The sequence below is a fragment of the Apus apus genome, chromosome Z (genome assembly GCF_020740795.1).
Source record: "Apus apus isolate bApuApu2 chromosome Z, bApuApu2.pri.cur, whole genome shotgun sequence".
Lineage (NCBI taxonomy): Eukaryota > Metazoa > Chordata > Aves > Apodiformes > Apodidae > Apus > Apus apus.
Window position 1 is genome coordinate 3,731,953 of NC_067312.1, and position 20,644 is coordinate 3,752,596.

A 20,644-nucleotide genomic window follows, 5' to 3' on the forward strand; every position below is an offset into this window, starting at 1 on the left:
TTGTAGTAAAACATTCATTTGGAAATGTCAGATAGCATGATGACATGAAGGAATCCACCATTGCTAATTAGAATGAAGATGTGACGTCTTCTTAAATTATGTTGGCAGATTTCTTAAATATCTTTGGATTTGGGTAGTTCTTAATAGATCCCATAAAGAGACAGAAATGTGGGGCATTTTTAGGAGCGGTTTTGCAGAAGGTACTGTCTTTAAAATAAGATGCGAGACTTGGATTCAGATCCTTTTGTAACTGTAGAGTTCTTCACCTTTTAAATTCGCCTAAGTGCAAAAACTATAGAGCTGCAAGTTTACAGGTAGCAGAGGGACCAACTGGAGAAATGCTAGCATTTAAAAAATAATAAAAATGCATAGTTTAGACTTGATTTTTCTTAACATTGAAGGCCGCTAGTAAATAAAAGATAGCATAAGGCTTGTTACAAGAACTGCAGGGGAAGCATTTGAAACATTAGTTTTCCTGCTATTGTAAATTGCAGATATACTGTGAATGACGCCTTTTAAAAAGAGTATTGCAGGGTAACACGTATTTCAAAACTGAGTCTCTTCAGTTTCCAAACAGTTTCCTCAACTTTGACCATGCTAGTTCATTCTTACCTTTAAAAGCCTAGCTAGACTGTCTCTCACAAATCGCCACAAATAGTTTTAACTTAAATTATAACTGAAACTTATGAATAAACAGAAATATATTGGATGTTCAACACTAGAGCTATATGACAAAGATTTTTTTGGTTGAGGCAAAATACGTTGAATATACAAAAGAAACTGTGTTTTGGTACCATTTTACTTAATTACTTTTGGTTAAATGCAGTCAGAGGGATGTGAATTAGTTGCTGTAAAGTAATTTATTTTTGAGCAAAGTACTTGAATGCTGAATTTCTAGCCTGTCTGGCAGGTAAACAGATGGGAGAAGACTTAAAAATTATGGGTTTTAATAGAACATTTTTGCCCCACCACAGGTAGCATTGCTACTGCTATGAAGTAAGAGAATAAACCTGGCCTTTGTTTAGCTGAAGGACTTACTTATACCTCATTTAAATAGCTCCTAAAAAGAATGTTTTAAGTAATGCTGTAATTTTGTGCACATGGTAATATTCCAATAAAGATTTAGTGCCTTATATTTTTATTAGTAAATATTTGCTTAGGTTGTACAATGAGTTCTCTGATTCTTAGAATATTTCCTATTATTCTTAACTTAGGGGATCCCACAAGTTTCATGTTTACAGTTAAACTATCAGGTTCTGTAGTTGCTTTGTGTAGTTTAATGTGATGCTTGTCTTGTTTTGGAATTACCATAGGTAATGTCTGTGTGTTTGGACAGCATGCACACATTGCTTATTCTTATCCCGTACAGAGCCTGTTTTCTTGAGGTTTTATTGCTTCCTAGAGGATTTTTGTCTGGACTCTAAACTTAAAAATACACCTACTACTTGCCTTTTCTTACTGATACGTAGAGTAAGATAATGAGGGTTGCCTTCTCTTTTTGCTGCTGAAGTTCTTCCTGAAAATCCCAAAGCTTGCCATTTTAACTATCTTTTGGATGTATGGGGCAGAGCAGTCTCCTCGCAGCTCTGTCCCACCTGTGTTTTGCCTTGGCTAGAAGTAGGGCTAGGCTCGTGGGGTGAGGGGCAGGCATCTAACTGGTGTCAGGCTGGTCACTCCTGCCTGTCCTGTGGATTATTCCCGTGCTGTACCTGTGTCCATCAGACCCAACAGGAGTTGCTTTCACCTCATGTATTAGCATTGCATTCTCATACCTTTTCACGTTTGTGTGTGTGTGTGTTCTGTATTCTCTTCATCAGTGTTCACTGTGTTTTCCAAAATCAGACCAAGAGCTTTGGGCTTGGTGACTTTAGATGCTGCAGTCAGCTATCATCTCTGTTATCAGCTATTATCTTTGTTACCTTGTGTACAATTTTGTTGACGTTTAACAGTTTTATATAAAAGGGTTCAAGTATGTAAGTAAAATCTGCATAATTATTCAGGTTTCTTAGTCAAACAGTAGTATTTTTCATCGCAGCTTAACAGAACTAAACATGTTATTGTAAATGCTTTTGACACCTTCAGTTGAATTCAAAAGAAATTGCCAGGGAATTGGACTAATTTGGTTTATTAAAAAAAAAACAACAACCCAAAACACCTTTGTGACAGAATTGTCTGAGAATTAAATTAATTTGTCTAGAATAAAAAACTTTGAAGCCAAAATTTCTATTATAACCTCAGTGAGAGTGAACTATTTTTTTATGGTAATACTGTTAACATTTGCCAATTCCTCCTCCATTGTCATATGCAAGCGACACAATTAGAAGTTTGTTTTCCTGAGTTAACGTGCCTTAATAAACAATATTATGTTCTTACTTAATGATGTCTTATCAAATGGCCTCAATGTCTTTAAAGCTGGCTTCAGTCGTGCTGGGGGATCTGGAGGAGCGACCAGGGAAATTCCAGGATTGCTTGACAGGGGCACCGTGTGGGATAGGAACTGCATAGGCAATGTCCTGGAAGAGGCCATGAACTGCTTTGCCGAGATGCAGAGGCAGACAGAGGAGAAATTTCGCATGTGGATAGAAAAGTTAACCCGTCTTGACACGGATGAAGAAAGCAAGCAACAACTGGAGCCCAGGGAACCTAAAATCCAACTAGTTGGCCAAAGAATCCCCCCTACCACACAGTCAGGGGCTTTGATACAGATGCCTGAGAGCCAAGTACTTCCGCAGCAGTCGTTTAATTCTTACATGGGTTACCAAAATGTTGATGCTACGCTAGAGTTTCCAGCAACTTTTAATAACAATTTTCCACCTATCTTTCCAGAGAATGGGAATATTGCAGAGCCTGATCTGAATAAATAATAAACTAAAAAAAAAATCTCATTTTAAAAATCGATCATTGCAATCTTGATGTTACTTTGGATTATGCTAAAAAAAAAACCAAGATTTGCTTTTCTCATTGTATATATGTTTTATTTTTCTCTTGGGTTTTATTGCCATGGAATAATTTTATTTATTTTTTTTAATAGAGAATATATATGTAGTTTAAAAAAAAGAACCCACAGTATACCCATGTGCATGTGCCAGCACACACACACAAACATCTTTAAAGGTGTGTGGGGGAACCCTAAAGCTTTCATCACCAACTTGGGAAAATATAACTTAGAATTCGTGTTTAGATACTCCCAAATCAGTAGATGTATGTTTGCTACAAGAGAAGCATTCAGACTATTCATCCAAATGCTGGTTTTGCATGTTAAAACATTTATATAAGGAAGTAAGTTTTGTATTTAGAAATACAAAGTACCCTAGAGAACCAGACTACATACAGTCCTATAACTTTTCCTTAACTGTCTGTTTACTCCCAAGTTTTGCAGCTTGACCCTGTCACATATCAGCTTTTTCCTTCTTCATGTTTAGGCAGAAGTAATAAGTAAGCTTACCCTAAAGATATAGCTATGTGGAACAAATGTGCACAATTGATTATTTTTTTTGGTCTCCCATTTAGTAGTTCATTTTTTGTCCAGAGTTTTTATTAACATCACTGCTGTGTTGCACATGGCACGTTTATGGAAGCAGCTGTCTGATACTGTGTGCACAAACACACACATGCTTTATGTGTTTGGCTTGGGTGCAAGTCATCTCCTCTAATTTTAGGTGTGTGGTTTGCTGCTCTGTGACTCTCTTGAGTCAGTGGGAAGCCATAAGCACCCATAGAGGGTATCTCCTGGGAGCGATAAGCACCTACAGAGGGTACCTCCTGGCCCTGTCTTGCTCTTCCATTAGTTGTGTAAAGCTCCCTTACAAACAATCTGGGATAGGTAATTTTTAGCTAAAGTTAGGCGAGATGAATCACACCCAACTGCGTGTGCATGCATGACCTGTGCATGCAAAGCAGTGCTGCTTCCTTCTGTATATAAAGTCAAGCTGCATCCTTCATGCTGGAATACAGATAGTCCTGTCAGTCCTAAGAGAAGCAGCCGTCGGTGGATGAACTGAGCCTTGGCACAAGAATTTAAAGGAAGATTTGACAAATTACTGAACACTGGTGGTCTCAAGGCAGGGGTTGCTTGTCTAAGTGAGACAGCAATAGCTTCTTCTTAACCATATCTGAATGCCACTGAAATAATTATTTACTTGTGATGGGGGATGCCAGAACATTTGTTTCATTTAATTAATACAATAACTAGCTATTTTGAGGATTTTTTAAATACTGATAGTTACCCTGAATAGGCAGGCTTGAAACTGTGATGTTTAATGTAGGATTAATTTAAACTATGTATTAGAAATCTCTATTTAATTCTTACTATTATTACTACATGCAGGGATTTTTTTGGTCACCTGTCTATTAAGACCTTTCTTCATGTGAAGTAGCTTCCCCATAGCTACTAAAAATGTGTATGTATCATCAGTTGGAATTTGCTAAAAGTTTCTAATTAAAATTATAATACTGGAAATTTAAAGTCTTTGCATAGACATAGTTTAAGTAAAGAGAACGCTATAGCTTCTCCTTTAGCTCTGTTACTCTACTTTTAAACAGCAGTCACTTTTTTCTTATTATTGTACAGTAACTCTTTTCCTTCCTGTTGGAAATAATCACTGTGTCTTCTCTAGGGCTGATATTTTTTTCCTCCCTGAAGTCAGTGGGAGTGTTTCCATCAATTTATATAGGGGATTGAATCAAACCTGTAACAGGAACTCAATAAGTGCTTTTTGTTACCAGTATAATACTAACACTGGCATTTTAACATTAATTTTGGCCTAGACTTAGAGTATTCTGTGTTTTTTTCTAACATATGTGTTGCCTTCATTAAAAAAGATAGGTTAGAGAGCTGCTTAATTTTCAGAGTAACTGAAAAACTATAAAGGAGCTAATTTTTAAGTACTGGAATAGATTAGTTACAGATCACCTTCATGCCTAATTTTGATACAAAGATTTTGATATGGACTTGTAAGAAAACTCCCTTGTCTGACATTGTGTGCATTTTAAACTAAACTATAGGTAAAAGTGAAACTAGTTGTTTAAATGTTTTATTGCAATTTAATAAATTTGTTCTCATCTGTTTCCAATTTAAGATCCTTCGGAAGAGGATTTCCTGATTTAAAAAAAAATAATAATATCCTTCTGGTATTCATAGATTTGAAATAAAGAGATATATATCTACTCATACACACCCTTATGGTGATGATAAGAGCAGTGTATTTTAAAGCATGACAACTTCACAAGTCCTCCCGTGCATGCAGAAGCAGCTTTTTGCAGTGACTGGTTTCTTTTAATATGTAAGGGTCACTTAACTCAGTATGTCTGTAAGCATGCCCTTAACCTTTTTTTATAAAATAGTATATATGGAGCAAGTACATATTCAAAAACAAATTGTGTAAGGAGATCAGTTGAACTTATTTCTAAGACTGAAACAGACCTTTATGTATTGGTCTTGTAAATGGATAATAACTTTGTTAGGGGTGTAGCTGGTGAAACTTCTGCCAACTTTCAATGTCTCGGTTAGGTTATGTTTAAAAAAAAAACCCCAAAATATTGAAATCATTCATTGTATTAATAGATTAAAATCTGCATTTGGTTACTGCAGAGAAAGTTTAAAACTTTGAAACATTTTTATCCATTACTGTTATTTGTTGTTTTTAATGCAAGAAGCTGTGAATGTGAAAGAACAAGCAGAGGATTACAGCAGTCAAGCACACAGGCTTTAAAGCTGTAGTCTTTCCATGGCAAACTTATTCCGAGGCACCCAGAAGACTGAGGGAATAATTAATATTAGATATAATTTTACTTTCATTTCCCCATAAAAGCTAAAATAAGAACACCTGTGCAAGACTGTTCAGCTGTCATTCAGCTCCTTTGAAACTGAAAATACATGTTGATTTACATGGTTGACTGTCTGATCCCTTAGCTTCTTTTCCATGTAAAGAAGTGTGCTTCTCCTTCCAGAGGCTGAGAGGGGAACCCTGCCTTTCTGTTGCTCAGGTGTAGTAGAACCCACCTGTAGAAATACTTGGCAGGCTGTGAAATTAAACAGGAGCATCTCTCTTGTTGCTTTGCGCTATGAATTTCAGCAGTGCAGAGCACTGAAGAAACCAGCCTTGTGATACCAATACTAGTGATGAGTCTATTTTAAATGTGTTCAACAGCCTTTGGCATCACTTTGAGAAAACTTCTTCCTAATACAATATTTCAGATTTGTGAGGGGGTGTTTTAGGTTGGTTTTTTTCCTCTCCTCCTGGAAATATTTTGCTATATGGTATGGCTGCAGTTAAGATTGTAATTTTCTTATTTAGCCTAGAATTTTTCAGGGAGTTAAAATTTCTCCAGCTCAAATTTTAACGTAGTTATTAATCTTACTCATTCTATATTACATTAAAGCATTCTTGCCTCATTTAAGACTATTTTATCTGAAGGAAACTCTTCTACTTTTCAATCCAGAGTTACATTTTGAATGTATATTTATGCTTACATCTCAACAAATTTCTTCACTAAATTTAACAAGTAGAGCAGAAATCAGTAGGAGTTTTGCACACACTTGAATAATCCCAGATGAGAATTTAGAGTTTCTCTAATCACCCAGGGTGATTAGAGTAAAGAAACATTCTGGTTTGCTGAAATAATTTTACTTCTTTTGTGGTTTGAAAGACTAAAAGCATCTAGCTAGATCAGCTGGTGTAGACTGGTATGATTCCAGGGAAGATGGTTCCAGTTTATACTGAACTGGCTTATTAAAATTCCTGTATTGCCGCTTATAATATACATTGATATGTTTTCAATGTGGCAGCTGTTAGCATGGGAATCATTGGGCACCCATGCAGCTGCAGAGTTGGGGGTTTGGTAGCAGGTGAAACACAGCTACTTTGTTAGTATTTTTTGTGCAAGTGCAAAAGAACTAGGTCTTTTATATAAAAAGACTCAAATGCCACTAAATGTCAAACTGACAGTTCAGTAAATAAAAAATTAAAGGATCTGCTCCTAGAATTAGGCCCTATGTAGGAGTCTTTGGAAGTCCAGGGGCTTTAATGTGCAGTATTTTTGTAGGCTTGGCTGCAGGTTCTTCCCCAGGCGTTTGTGCCACTTCCTCCCCTCAAGTGGGGTCTATAGGACTTTCCATATTTCACACACCATTTTATCTGAGGGTTTCAGGTGTTGCTTCACATGATTCTAACAGAACATCTGAATTTTCAGATTTTATTTAAGGTAATAATACCACATAAATTCAAGTAAAAGCAGTGAGACTTGATTCAGTGTTTCTGTTGGAAAAAATTACTGAGCAGGGGAAAAAAAAAGAAGTATCTTAAACCTTTCAGGCTTACTACTCTTCAGTGTTATTTTTAACAGTATTAGGACAAATAATTCAGGCAGAAATATACATCCCAATTTTTTTAAGTTCATAGTCTCTTTTAGTGTTTTTGCAAGCTTGTTAGCTTATTTTTATCTGAGCTGCTAGAGTTAAGACTGGAGGACCAATCTTAACTTCAATGAAATGGGATTATATTTGGCAGGTTTTTTACAAATTGAAATGTATTTATTATCACTGATTTCTCTCGTTAATATATTTTTTCTCTTCGTGTATCCACTTACTGTAAATCCCTTTTTTTAAGAAAAAAAAAAAGGTAGTATTGCAAGGGCATTAAGAAGTTAAATCTTAGCCCCATTAAAACTGGTAGTAAATTTCTGCTAGTTTCAATGGAGCTAGCATTTCACCTCATTAGAAACTGAATTTATTCTGCAGTTTGGGGTCAGAGAATCCTTTAGCTGATTTTAAGAGGAGTCTTTGCATGATGACTGTGTGTAAATCAGGCCAGTCAAGTCGATGTGTTTAAAATAATCAAGGTCTGCACTGTGACCACGGTGGCTGCATTTGGCAGCATTACCAGAAATGTGCTGTGTAATTTGTACTGTTAAGCTCAAATATTCAGGCTGATTGATAGAGATGGACAGTACCTTGCACAACATGAAGCTAGAAACTGGTTGTTCTCCCGAACTGGGTTAGTCTCCTCGTGTTAGACCAGCAAAATGAAGGCACATGGAAAACTGGCTTGTGAACTTAGAAGTGATTTTGAGTTAAACCTCGCAGGGTGATGGAGCAGTGGCTCAGACTGCACCAGAGAAAGTTTTGGCATTGAGGCTGGACCAATCCCTCCACAGGAAGCTGCAGTTCGGACTTGCAGAAGTGTGATGTTTTCGGGGGAGGGGGAAGTTGTGTATGGCCTGCATGTTTGCCTCCTTTTTCGTCATCTAAGTTGTATCTACATAAGGTTTTTTTACTATTTTCTAACTGTCAAAGCTATGTAAGAGTGTGATGGTTTCCAAAACCCTCCTGATACACTTTTGCAAGTAAAACTGGGGAAGACATCTGGCTAATAAATCTGCTTACATAATTAATGAACAGTTAGGTGGCATCAGGGAAAATAAATCCTATCATGACATACGAAGTGCACAACGCTTCCTGTTGTACACTCCAGTACACAGCCATGATCCATGTGCCTTTGCTTAACGCACAATGAAAAAGACACTGTCTTTATATCTATTTATTGCTAAAACAAATCCAAGATATTTTCCATCTAGTTGTCAAAAAGCCTGAAAGAATGAATGTTGATCAGCAAGACTTGAACTCTTGAGATCTCTTTTGATGTTAAATTAAAAATTATCCAGCCTAGTCACAGATACTCATTTGATCATATTGTTTTGATTGTACTATTTTATTATTGTAAAAAACCCCCAACAAACAAAAAACAAACCATGAAAGCTTTACTGTGTAAAATTGATGCAAATGTGAGGTAAGCAGATAAATAACTTCTTGTTCCCTTTATGATTTTAGAGAGAATGTTGTTACACTGCTATTGTTTTGTATTGTATTTACAATGCATTATTTGCCTAACCCTGTAAATTTTAAAGTGTAACTACTGTAACCTGTAATAAATAAATAAATAAAAATAGTAATTAAGTGTTTCATGTTGCTAAACAACATAAAACCGCACAGATCTCCTACTCCCCACTTCCATCTGGGGATTGTTTTAGGGTTCAGTTAGTTCATGCTATTTGAACTGCACCTGCTTGAAACCTCAGCTCTGGATCATGTTTTAAATAATACCAGGTTTGTATTGTTTATCTGAAAGCAAAAAAAGCTTCAGCCTGAAGTCTTGTCTGTTCTGTTTGGATCAAAGGTGCTGATATGTCTCCTGTAAAACTATTTTGAGGGTGAATCCTTTAGTTTTTTGATTACTGTAATGATCATCTGATCTTAACATTTGTGCAGCTATTAAAGTCCATTCTGTGTTTCATTAATCTTTTAAGTGAATAGAGTTACCTCTTAAGTGTCAACTGTAAATGAGGGTGTTTATACATCTTTTTTTTGTTTTAAAACATCTCAGTATTGTCTTTTGTTATATAAAAATAAATACCATTTAGTTTAGAGTACTGGGGTTGAGACAGAGCAGTGCCTGCACTCACCAGTAAAGATGTAGAGGGGAGGGTGGAAGAAACTGTGTGTCCTTGGGCTTGTAAGTGCCTGAGTGCCTGCCCCTCTGTTGCCTTTTTAACTTTTGCATGTTTCACAAAAGCATTCCCAAGCACTATTTTTAAACTCCTCAATAACTTACCAGTTAAAAATAGCTCATTAATTTGAGGGGAGTGTTGTTTTCAGCAAGGCTGAGCTCCTCTGCTTGTTAGCCTTGAGCAAGCTGCAAATCTCTGCTTGCCTCAGTTTCCCCCACAGCCAAAAGGAGGTTAATAACTACCTTGGAGCTCTCAGAGATCTACTAATAGAAAGCCTTTTGTAAGAATAAAGTGCTGCAATTATTGCTATTATTATTTTACCTGTTCTGTGTATTTTAAAGCCTATGGTGGTATTAATGTCTTAATAAGGCTGCACATCTCATTGTGAAGACACTGATGACTCCAGAGGGCAAATCAGACCACCAAAATTAGGCTTTTAATTTTGAATTTATTTCAATCAGGATAGTCCTCTGGAGATTTCAGTCTCTCTACACTACTTGTAGAGAAAATATAGAAAAGTTTAAATCCCATCAGTAAGGCTGGATTTAATTTTGCTGAATTTCTGCAGTGATCAAGTTGGGTGCCTTGACTAAGGTGGTGTCACAGCTCTTTCTGTTCACTGGGGAAAGAGGGGACATGATTCTCCAGCCTTCACTTTCCAGGCTGAGATTATCTGACCTTGAAGTTCTTCTCTCTGGCCACAGTGGGAGGAAATTTAGGTGGCAAGCTGCATCTACATGCCTGAATTTAAGAAAGCTAAAGAGAAATAATGACTTAAAGGACTCAGTTTCCCATCCAGGTTTTGCTAGTTAACGTGTGTTGTTTCCCATGGTGAAGCACAAAAGTATGGTAAAGTTTCAGCATCAAGGTACAGTGATTGTTACAGGATTGATGCTTTAACCTGCAGTTGAAATGTTACTACTGATTTCCCCTTTTTGCTTCTCCTGCCACTGTAATAAATTAAGGGATAACAGGAATGTGGATCTTACCACACAGTTTAGACTGCTGAACGTTGAGATCTGGCTCTGTGAAAAGCCATGGTAGTGACTAGCAGATAAGAAATTACTGAATTTTCTATTTTGCGAGCTTAAAGTAAAAGTTGGTATGTGTAGACCTGACTTTTTATGCATGTGGCTTCTGATTCAGTTGTCCTGCATGGAACTAGTTGTGATGAGCTCTGTAAATTTAGGGAAATGCTGTCCCCGTGATGACCTCTGCCTATGAATTCTTTAAAAAAAGAAAAAAAGCAGTCTTTCCATTCCCCCGTTAATGTTAAATGTCAACAGCTGTATTTTGCTGCTGGTACTTAATAACTTTCAGCCTTGTCTTTTTCAAGCATTTAATGCTTTAGAAATTAATTAAAGCTTATAATCAGGAAAATGTAAGTCTTCCAGCTATCTTGGCTTCTCAAAAGATGCTATTTTTTTTTTCTTATGTAGGTTGTTTAAATTGCTTATCTGGGAACCTCTTAATTGTGCTACACTGAATTTTTATTCTGGCATGGTTTGTTTTGGGATCTGTTTTTCTATCTGTTGAAATCCTGTTACAAGGAGTTTTTTTAGTCTAAACAACTGCAGATAAAAGTCACAGCTATTGTTACTAATCTTTTTACATTTTCAATCTGAAAGCATTTTTCCCTGACTTCCTGGCTGAAGCCAGTTGTCCTTATTTCTTGGTACCACACATTTACTTTGCATTACATCCTTGGATGATCATGTAGTTGGCTGGGGTTGTATTATTTATTTCCAAATTTAACCCCTCCTGACCTTTTAGGAACTGAAAAGGAAACAGGCTTTTAAGAATGAAGGATTTTTAGAGGGGTTTTTTAAATAATGCCTTCACTGCAACTTTCACTTAGTTGTACTTGTCTGCAGCTTGGGAGTTGTCTGCATATTGGGGAGTTTTTGTTTGGTTTTAAGAACATGTAGGCATTTATTGCTTATTTCTTCTTTTATATATGCTGTAAATCCAAGGATTTGTTGCAGCATCATTGCTGTTATCTTGGCCTTGTTGGTCATTTACTGGTAATAGGTATGAGTAACCCTGGTGTCAGGAGTCTGTAATTTCTAAATCTGATCCTGAAAGGCAAGGCTGAGAAAAGCAAAAATAGATCTCTGCTGTGATTACTTTGTAAACTGGCAGCTTGTTTTTTCTAGATTGTTAAATTGGTGGCTATTACATTGAAAAATATAAATACAGTATGTAAATTATATTGAAAATATTTTTGTCTGTTTGATGTATACTAAATTTAAGCTAAGTTATAAGGTGTGCTGTTTGGAAGTGTGGAAGATACAAGAGTGGAGCTACAGATAACAAGTTTATGCTTGTATTTCCTACTGATGAAGACTTTCACACAAGTTATTTCTATGGGTAGGTGATGAGAATATCACTCTGCATGTATATACATTTATTATACATTTTTGCATGATTATACATGTAGGAGTGGTACAATTTTGACTTGAGACTATTGGTGCCTTTTGTCCAAATATAATTTTACTTGTGTAGACACATGTATCTAAAATCAAATTTTGCTTCTGCTGTTGGAGATCTTAGTAAGAAGCAAGAGAATCAAAGACCTGAAGGAACAGTACATAGCTCCTGAAATTTTAGTTTACCTATTGGAAAAAATGGTCAAATAGTCAATATTGTACTTGACCCTCGTATCTTCTGCACTCAACTGTTTTATTTTTGTAGATCATACTATATGTTCCCACAGAACTTGGGTGATGAGGCTGAAAGAAAATAATGCCTCTCATGATTCAATCCAGTTGTAACTTCTGCATGTAATTTAATCATCGGTTTTCACAAATAATTAACTGAACAACAGCCAGCTTAAGCTGAATTTGGTATTCCATTGTTTTTCAATTGCCTTTCAGTTAATTATCAGGAATTCCCCGGTCATAATCATCAGCATTTCGTGTTTCAAACAGTTTGGTCTTTAATACATTGGCATTTAACTACCGGTTTATTTTTGTTGGTTCTGTTTTAAGTTTGTAATATAGCATTGTTTTATGCCATTGTTGTTTTGGAGGCAAGTCTGACCAGAAATATTTTGTGAATGTCTTCATACCTTGTTACAAAACTGGTATTTAGTATGACTTAAGGAATATGGTCACTCTTTAATTGCTAATCACAATATAGGATTTTTTTTTTTAATAATGAGTTGAATTTGTTTCAGGGACCAAGTTGCAAAAAAACAAACAAACAAAAAAACAAAAACCCACCCCAAAACAAAACCAGAGCACTCTAAAAACCTCTGTAGAAGCTGCTTTTTACTAAATTTGAAATTTTGAAATGTTCTTTCTGTCTTTGACAGCCACTTAACACTCCTAAAAGAAATCAGTATTTTCTGAAAACTTTTCCTTTTGTTCTTCATGTCTTTTAAGTATTTATTTAGTAACTTTGTTACTCTAAAGGTTCTGTCTTCCTAAACACATTATTTATTTATGATTATTTTATATAATCCCATATATATTATACCCTCTATGTGTCACACCCATAACAAAAAACTCCTGCAGACACTCCACTCTCAGAACTTCCTTGGAATTAAAAGAATTTCAGTAGCAAAGTTGATGAGCTTTGGCCCAATCTCTTTTTTGTATTTCACACATATTTTTGTGGATGAAATTTTGGACTAAAGGAAGTTTTGATTCTGCCATTTGAGGAGTGGGAACCCCAACCACTTTCACCCACTTTGAGTCAACAGACTGTAGCTGAGATGAGGCATTTGAGTTATTAGAATTACAATATTTGTCCATTTTCTCTCTCTGCTGCTTCCACATTAATCCTTGTCTTGAATCTAACTTTTTTCTGAGCCTCTTCTGTTTCTAGTGTGCTTGTCCATTTTAAATTATTTTCATTCCTCACAAAGAAAATAGTCCATCCTAACAGAATAGACCTAAAATACCTTTTTGTTATTCCTCAATAATAGATTTTAGAGTCATGTGAGCAATTTTCTGTCCCTCTTTCCCCTTCACTTTGGTGGCCAAAAGTGAATATGTTAATAAAATTGAATTAAAAGCATATGTATCACTGCACATCATAGTTTTGCTTCCTGTTATTCCTCATCTTAAAAAAGCAACACCAAAAAACATTGCCATTTTGGAAAATTCCCCTGCCCTTGGCAGGTAAATGTTATGAAAGGAAAATTGCCTAATGTTAAATTTATTGTCACTGGATCAGTTATATCAGAAAGTTATTTTTATTCAATCAACTCTAAAGTAATGTAAGCTATTGCTTGAATTTTGTAAAATTCTCTAGAAAATGTCTTGCCAAATTTAATGTCCTGTAACTTACTATTTTTTATTTTAAACTGAAGGTTTTATCTTTTTAAGATTGTAAATGCAATGTTATCAGATACGGATATGTTTATATGCTAATATAAAAGATAATACACAAATAACTGATACATTGATAAACGTGGTTTTTTTACATTTGTGTTTTCTGTGTATGCAAAGGTTAAAATGTCTCTGTAAACTCAGACTGTGTTCATTAACTCAAATTTAATAATTCAGATAATTTATAGTTCCTCAAAGAGATTAATGTAGGAGGTTGCATTAATCCTTAAACAAATTATTTGTACTTTTAAAGGTGTTTTTCACAGCATGCTGACCTCTAATAAACGTTGCTTTTTTCTCCTTCTGCAGATGGACCTCCCGTTGTAGCTCATTATGATATATCAGACACAAATTCAGACCCAGAAGTGGTAAATGTGGACAGTCTGTTGGCAGCTGCAGTAGTTCAAGAGCACAATCACTCTTTAGGAAGTCAAGACTCGGGATCTACCTGGAGGACCAGAGGGCTGCTACATGAGCTGAGTGCTGATACAGGTTTGTTTAAATTCTCTTCCTCTGGCATGTGTTCTAGAGTTTCAGTTGGTGTCTCTCCCTTTCTTACTCTTAGTATTTTTGCAACTTACGCAGCTTTAAAAGCTCCTTGTGTGGATTTTGCAGTCAAACAGTATTAGTGCTTTTTAAAAATGTCTGACATTTATTGAAAAACACAACTGATAAAAACTGACAGAGATTCCCGCAATGTGTTTATTGACGCTAATTTTCTTAATTATTTTTTCTCTTCGTTTTCTCTCTAATTACTTCTTGGAACTTAGGTCTGGGGTTTTGGTGGTGGTTTGTTTTTTCTTTTAAATGAAAGTGAATTAAGCTTGTTACTGAATGGTTGATTATGATGACCCACATTACCAGCTAGTTACCCAACCATAATCTCATTTTAAGTATTGTATTTGCGGATGTCTGTTTTGTTTGTCTCTTTATTTCTTTAAAACACAAGCATTAAGCATTCCCATATTCCATTAACACTTCTAGCATACCTTAGAAAATTAGACAGACCAGCATTGTTGCGGAATGGCTTGAGCAGCAGGGCCATGGGCCCCTGCTATCTCCTCGAGAGGCCTTGAGAGTGTAGCACAAACAGCAGCTGTACAAGCAATCTCTTTTTTTTAGCCTAACACAAGTATAAACAATCTCTCTGTTAGCTTAAACTAACTCAAGGACAAGGTAGAGAAGTAGAATGATAGAAAACAAGGAAGAACCCTGGAACTCAGATGTGTGTTATTATCCAGTAAAATCACTGCAGGTAGTTGCCGTCCAGTGAATTCACTATGCGTGGTTACTATCCAATGAATTCACTATATGTAGGTTTGGAAAAGGGTATAAAAGTAACACTGTGTATTCAATAAATCAAAGCTTGCTTTATCAGTCACATTGATTCTGGACTGCTTGCTTCCCTTGCCGCCGGCACAGCATCAGATGAAGGGTGCTGGTAGCAGGGCTTAGCATCAAGAGACAACAAAGAATTTTCCTTCAAGAAAGCAAGAGCAGGAATACTGTGAAAGAATTCAGAGAAGTTCATGTAACTCATAAATATTGTTCAGCTTTAGTAAGTGCTTGCAACTTTTCACTAACAAAAGAGTTAAACAACAATGTGAAATGCTAGCGTGTTTTGGATGCAAAAAGCTAACAGAGTATTTCCTATCAATTCCATTCCATAGCCTTGCATGTCAACATATGCCTTCATTCCCACTATTTGTTTTTAATACCAGGTTAAGATTTTTAGCTGTGTAAGACGTGGAGCCTTGCCTGCAGTGCTGGAGCACAGCCATTTTTTGTTTCGTGCTGTGTTTTCCTTAGATGAGCTTGCAGGACACCTACACTGCAAGTGTCCTGGTAGCTTTGAACTACTTTTTGATGCCTTTTTTTTTGAAATAGAAGTAAGTGGCAGATTTTGAAAGAAATGTTCCATTATTGCATAGTGGATGAGTCCATTATTTGAAAATGAGGATCTCTGTTGCATTTTTTTCATGGTGGTCTGTGGCTGGATGTTGTTCCATCCTCTTTGAGGCCAGCCAGTGTTTTCCAAGCTCACTAGTACTGTTTGCAGTGTAGCAGCTGACTGATACCTATTTGACCTCTAACAAGCCCACTCCTTTGTAAAGTGATTTATCAAACAATTAGAATGTCTGAGATTATTTTATAACACTAATAGATTGGTAAGTCAAAGAAGTGTAAGGAGATAAAAGGTAATGTTTCTTACCAAGCTTTCTTCCACTTCTTACTTACGATGCTGCAGTGCAGGTAGAAACTTGTCTTCCTTCTTCTACCTGTATCCAAGGGACTTGCAAGGAAGAGGTTGGCAGGTAAAAGAAAACTACAAGGCTTCAGGAAACTTCTTTATCCTGTATAGGAACGTATAGGAACAAATTTGCTTCTAGTGCTGTGGCCATGTCAACATCTGGAAGGATGAATGTCTTTTTCTTCTGTAGCCTTTCTATGTTTCTGACGGCGTATTTGTCAGTACTGGCCTTTTCTTCCATGGTCTCATTTTTTTACCATTGCACATTTGGAAAGCAGAATTTTCAGATCTTGCCTTTTGTTCCCAAATGTAATCTTCAGCCAGTATCTGGTTTAACAGACAATAAATGATGTATCCCCATGAGAAAATAACAACATAAGCTTTATCTACATGAAAAATCTTATTAGGTCATACTATCACATCTTTGTGCATGAGCAAGTACTTGGGGCTGTTTTGCAAGCCCTGATGTTGTTGGACAAACAAACCATCTCCTTTGGGCATCATCCTAATGTTCGTGCAAAGAAATTAACAGCATAGGCATGTTCTTAGGCATGAAATTTGTATGGCCAGAGGCTGTAAATCTGTCTGTGCGCTACAATCCTGACTTTTGTCAGCTATTGTTGCAGTATTCACTATGCTAATCATGGTTTCTCCACTGCTGATTAACTTTTTGCTGCCTAAACTTAAAGCAGTGGTAACACATGAAGGCTCTTTTGGTGCTCGCATTTATAGATGTTGGGATTCATTTGGGGGCTATTTAAGAGCTGGTCTGCTTTGCCCCTCTGCCAGGCATCACCCTGTCTAGCAAACAGTGCAGAGTCCTGGTACATCATTAATACAACATATTAAGGCAGGATGATGTCCATAACATTTTGTGTCAGTCAGTGATCAAGGGCTGTGTGTCAGTTCTGCTGCCTGTGCTGCAGCATCAAGGATGTGTAGGAACAGGATGATGCCAGTCACAGGGGTGGTGGTGACGTAAAGCCCCTGGTTTGCATCACCAGCACATGAATCAGAGCCTCCAAGCTATCCCATGTCATGTTTCACAGTGTGCACAGCCACTCTTACTAAAGAAATACTCATGACACATTTTGGGACTTTTTGGCAGTCAGTGATACTTGCCAAGAAGCATTCAGCTGAACTGTAATGTTAGGAAAAGACTGCCTGGGCTATTAATTTGAGTTCAGCTGACCAGTCTTTTTAGTCTTCTGAGGTTGAAATTCCTCCTTCCGGTAAATGGAAGCACACAGGTTTCCTTCCCTTGCTAACCCTGATCAGATGTTGCACCAAGGGTCTTTGTTTTGTGAAAACTGGACAGTCTGGATTGTGCCCCTCTATTTGCTTGCATCTTTTCCCAGTACTAAAGCAGTCATTAGAAGGTTTTCCTGGCACCTTTTTTAAAGTTCAAATATTTCACTCTGTGTCCTCTTGATTTACTTGGGGGTCTAACCAGTTCTGAATTTTCACACACTTTTGAAATTCTCTGTTATTTCATCCACCTCCTGTCATCTTTGAAGAGGTGTCCAGTCAAGCCAGACATATGTAATACATTAATCTTAATTTCAAATTTCTGGCTCAACAAATGGTTCTTACCCTGTGTGATGCAGCTGAATGGTCTCCAAGAAGCAGGTAGTGTCATCTGCTTCAGGGCTGCCCAGCTTCCCCCAGGTCACTGCTGAAGAGAGACAGCAGAAGTAATTTTGTTGTTGTTGGGGGGGGGGATTAGAAGTTGTATTTTAATTGAAATATATTTTTTAATTAAATTAAGAATGAAACTGCAATTTAATGACAAACATTTTAATGAAAAAAAAAATATCATTTTTCTTGGTGTATATGATGTTTCTTTCCAGCTTATAAGCTTTGTTTGCCACAGTATCATTGAGTTTGATTTATTGACAGTAGATTGCTTTGTTTCTTTGTTTCAGAGAGACTGAGGCACAGTCTAACTCCTAGCATTGCCATAAAACAACAGCTGGAAAGCCTAATTACATCAAGTATTGTTGATGCAATAGTCTGTCTCTGTCCACAGTTGTGTGGTAACACCATCACTAGAGCTACTGAGACTGGATAAATCCAGTGGTCATCCTGTATCAAGTGATCAACAGAAGTTGGATAATTTGACCTAATACAATTTTCTAGTCTCAGCGTTTCAGTCTTTATTTTGTTAGCTTGGAAAATTCCTGTTCCAGATAATTTCTGAGTTGTGCAAGCTGTTAAACATTGACTGTATTTGCATTTTCCCCATCTGTAGGTCATTTGGATCCAGGCTTCCTTGCAAGTGACAAAACCTCCTCTGGTAATGCCCAGATCAATGAAGAAATTAATATCGCCTCTTCTGATAGCGAAGTAGAGATTGTTGGAGTTCAGGAACATGCCAGGTATTTATTCCTTTTGCTTGCTCTGATACTTCTTTCATTTTATCAGAATATCTGTACTGCCAAAATTAATAAAGAAATAAAAAAAACCAAACCTGCTGCCTTTCAGTTCTGCAGTTACCTGTCCATGACTGATGCCCAAAAGTAGGCAACCTTGGCACTTCTTTTTTCTATTCTGCTGGTGACAGTAATTTAGAATGTGTTTTTCTTTAAAATATGACCAACTTGGTAAGTATTCAGATTAAGTTTGTGATTTGATATCAGATATTAACAGGATAAACATATGTAGTACTTATGTAGTACAAATATTGAAATACCAAATTTATATACAGCAGGGATTCAGATTGAGGGAGTAGCGTGAAAATGCAGATGCAGAAACAAAAATATTTGTGGGTTCTTGTTTCCTTTTAAAATAGTTACTTTAATCATTGAATCAGCTTCCAGCTTTTCACCAGTTAATGTCATAAGATAGCCCCTCTTGAAAACTAGTCTGGTGCCTGGTGGATGCTTGGAGGGCTGTGAGGGACGAGGACTAGCGTGATTTCTCGTAGTCCCTTCATCACTTTTTTTCTTGAGAGAAGGAAGAGGGAAGGTGTGCAGGACCCAATTTCCCAGACAGAAAACTGTACAGAAGGTGTGAGCACAAGCCTGTGTTGTTGGATGTGGAAAAAAGGAAATTTTAAGGTGCTGAAGCAAGTGAGATTTAGTCTTCACTTTCCAAGTAGAGAAGTCCTTGCATGGCTAACTCTTCTAGGGGAGGTGCTGATTCTTTAGGAAGTAACTCTGCTTGCTGTTTTCAGGCAGGCCCTGGGCTTAGAGGATCTTAGTCAAAATGATAAGCAGTGTGGACTTGTCCTCCACTGCTAGCACCACATGCACACAGCCCTTCTTCCTGAGATCCCCTGTACAGAAGCTTTCTGTGCTACTTGCCTGAATAGTATTTACCATGTGCAGAAATGCAGCGTTGCTGCTTAAAATCAGTTTTAATAAATGTGGACAGAAATAACATCAGCAAAGACAGACATAAAGCAGATTTCTGTGCTTTCCTTTGTTCATGTAACCATCTGCCGTCTCCCAAAGGCTTGTTCTCACTGGCTCCCTTGAATACTCACACATTTCAGTTGTTCAAATCCTATTTAGAGTTTTATTTCTCTAGCATGTCTAGGCTTGCAGTTTTGAAGTACTAATGGGCTTCTGACAGGGTTGTTGTTTGGAGAAGTTTTAGAGTTTTGATTGGTATTTTTTGCATGCTTAGTTGTTATTTGTTGGGTTCAGTTCTCTTGCTCATGCTGTTTTTATATGGTGCTCCATATTCCATCTCGTTGTTGAACTGGTGTGAGCTGTGACATCCTAGAGTTTGTCCATCAGTGGCAGGATGGCTAGTGAATTGATGGTGACTCATATTTGAAATATAACTCAGCATCTACTTAGGACACCAAGTCATGCTTTTCAGTTTGTTTAACTTTTGACCAGTAGATTTTTAATATTTTTTATTATTTGTTTTATCATGCATGTGTATGCAACAGTCTTCCTCTGGTTTTTCCTAGGTTTTTTTTCCTCCCACGTACTTCGTATCATCCCTTAGCTGCAGATTGAAAAGCATGTACCCCAAGCTAATCTTTAATTTAATGTTTGGCTCTTGGATGTGTCCTGTTCTGAGCCAGGTCCAGCACTTAACCCAGTGACAGGCTGCTTGTGTGATTTGTCTGAGAATACACACTAATTTTTGCAAGGTATCATTTCTGTGACATAATTCGTAGTTTGCTTTGTGTCACCTTCAGGGAGCAAAGTTAGTATTAGCCTTGCCCAAGCATTGAGGACTGTTCTGTGTCAGGAGGATGGACCCTAGTCCCTGAGACTGAGCATTGTATTTAGTTTGCTTTGGCTACAAGCTTTCTTGTCAGTTATGCTTAAAAATATTTCTCCTTCAAAGAAAGGTGTTTGTTTTTTTGTTGTGTTTTTTTTTTTTTTTTAAAAAAAAAAAGAATCCACTCCATTTTTTCCAGTTCCAGTCTGTTCTTTGTAGGTATCTACTTTAATTATGTATTTTTAAGACTGAAGAAGTTATAAAAAAAGTCATGCTGAACATCACATCCAAACTAATTAGCAGTCTGAGACAGAAATGAGGCATTTATGTTCAGAGAAGTTAGAACTCAGAGAGTGATATTTTTTTCATT

The 20,644-nt window shown here is 36.8% G+C and overlaps 2 protein-coding genes across 4 annotated transcripts in view; one reads left to right on the plus strand and one right to left on the minus strand.

The window, feature by feature from the left end:
* LOC127395940 (inositol 1,4,5-trisphosphate receptor-interacting protein-like 1) overlaps positions 1–20,644 on the minus strand; it is a 149,317-nt gene that overhangs the window by 45,207 nt on the left and 83,466 nt on the right. The gene's annotated exons all lie outside the window — the stretch shown is intronic.
* Positions 1–20,644, plus strand: part of ARK2N (arkadia (RNF111) N-terminal like PKA signaling regulator 2N) — a 48,097-nt gene that overhangs the window by 23,388 nt on the left and 4,065 nt on the right. For 2 of the 3 annotated variants that reach the window (XM_051643435.1, XM_051643436.1), the window contains exons 3-4: positions 14,151–14,333; positions 18,344–18,470. In XM_051643435.1, coding sequence (XP_051499395.1) covers positions 14,151–14,333; positions 18,344–18,470 — 310 coding nt within the window. Of the gene's footprint in view, positions 1–2,412; positions 8,944–14,150; positions 14,334–18,343; positions 18,471–20,644 lie in introns of those variants that run through there. The other variant, XM_051643434.1, reaches the window with a different exon arrangement.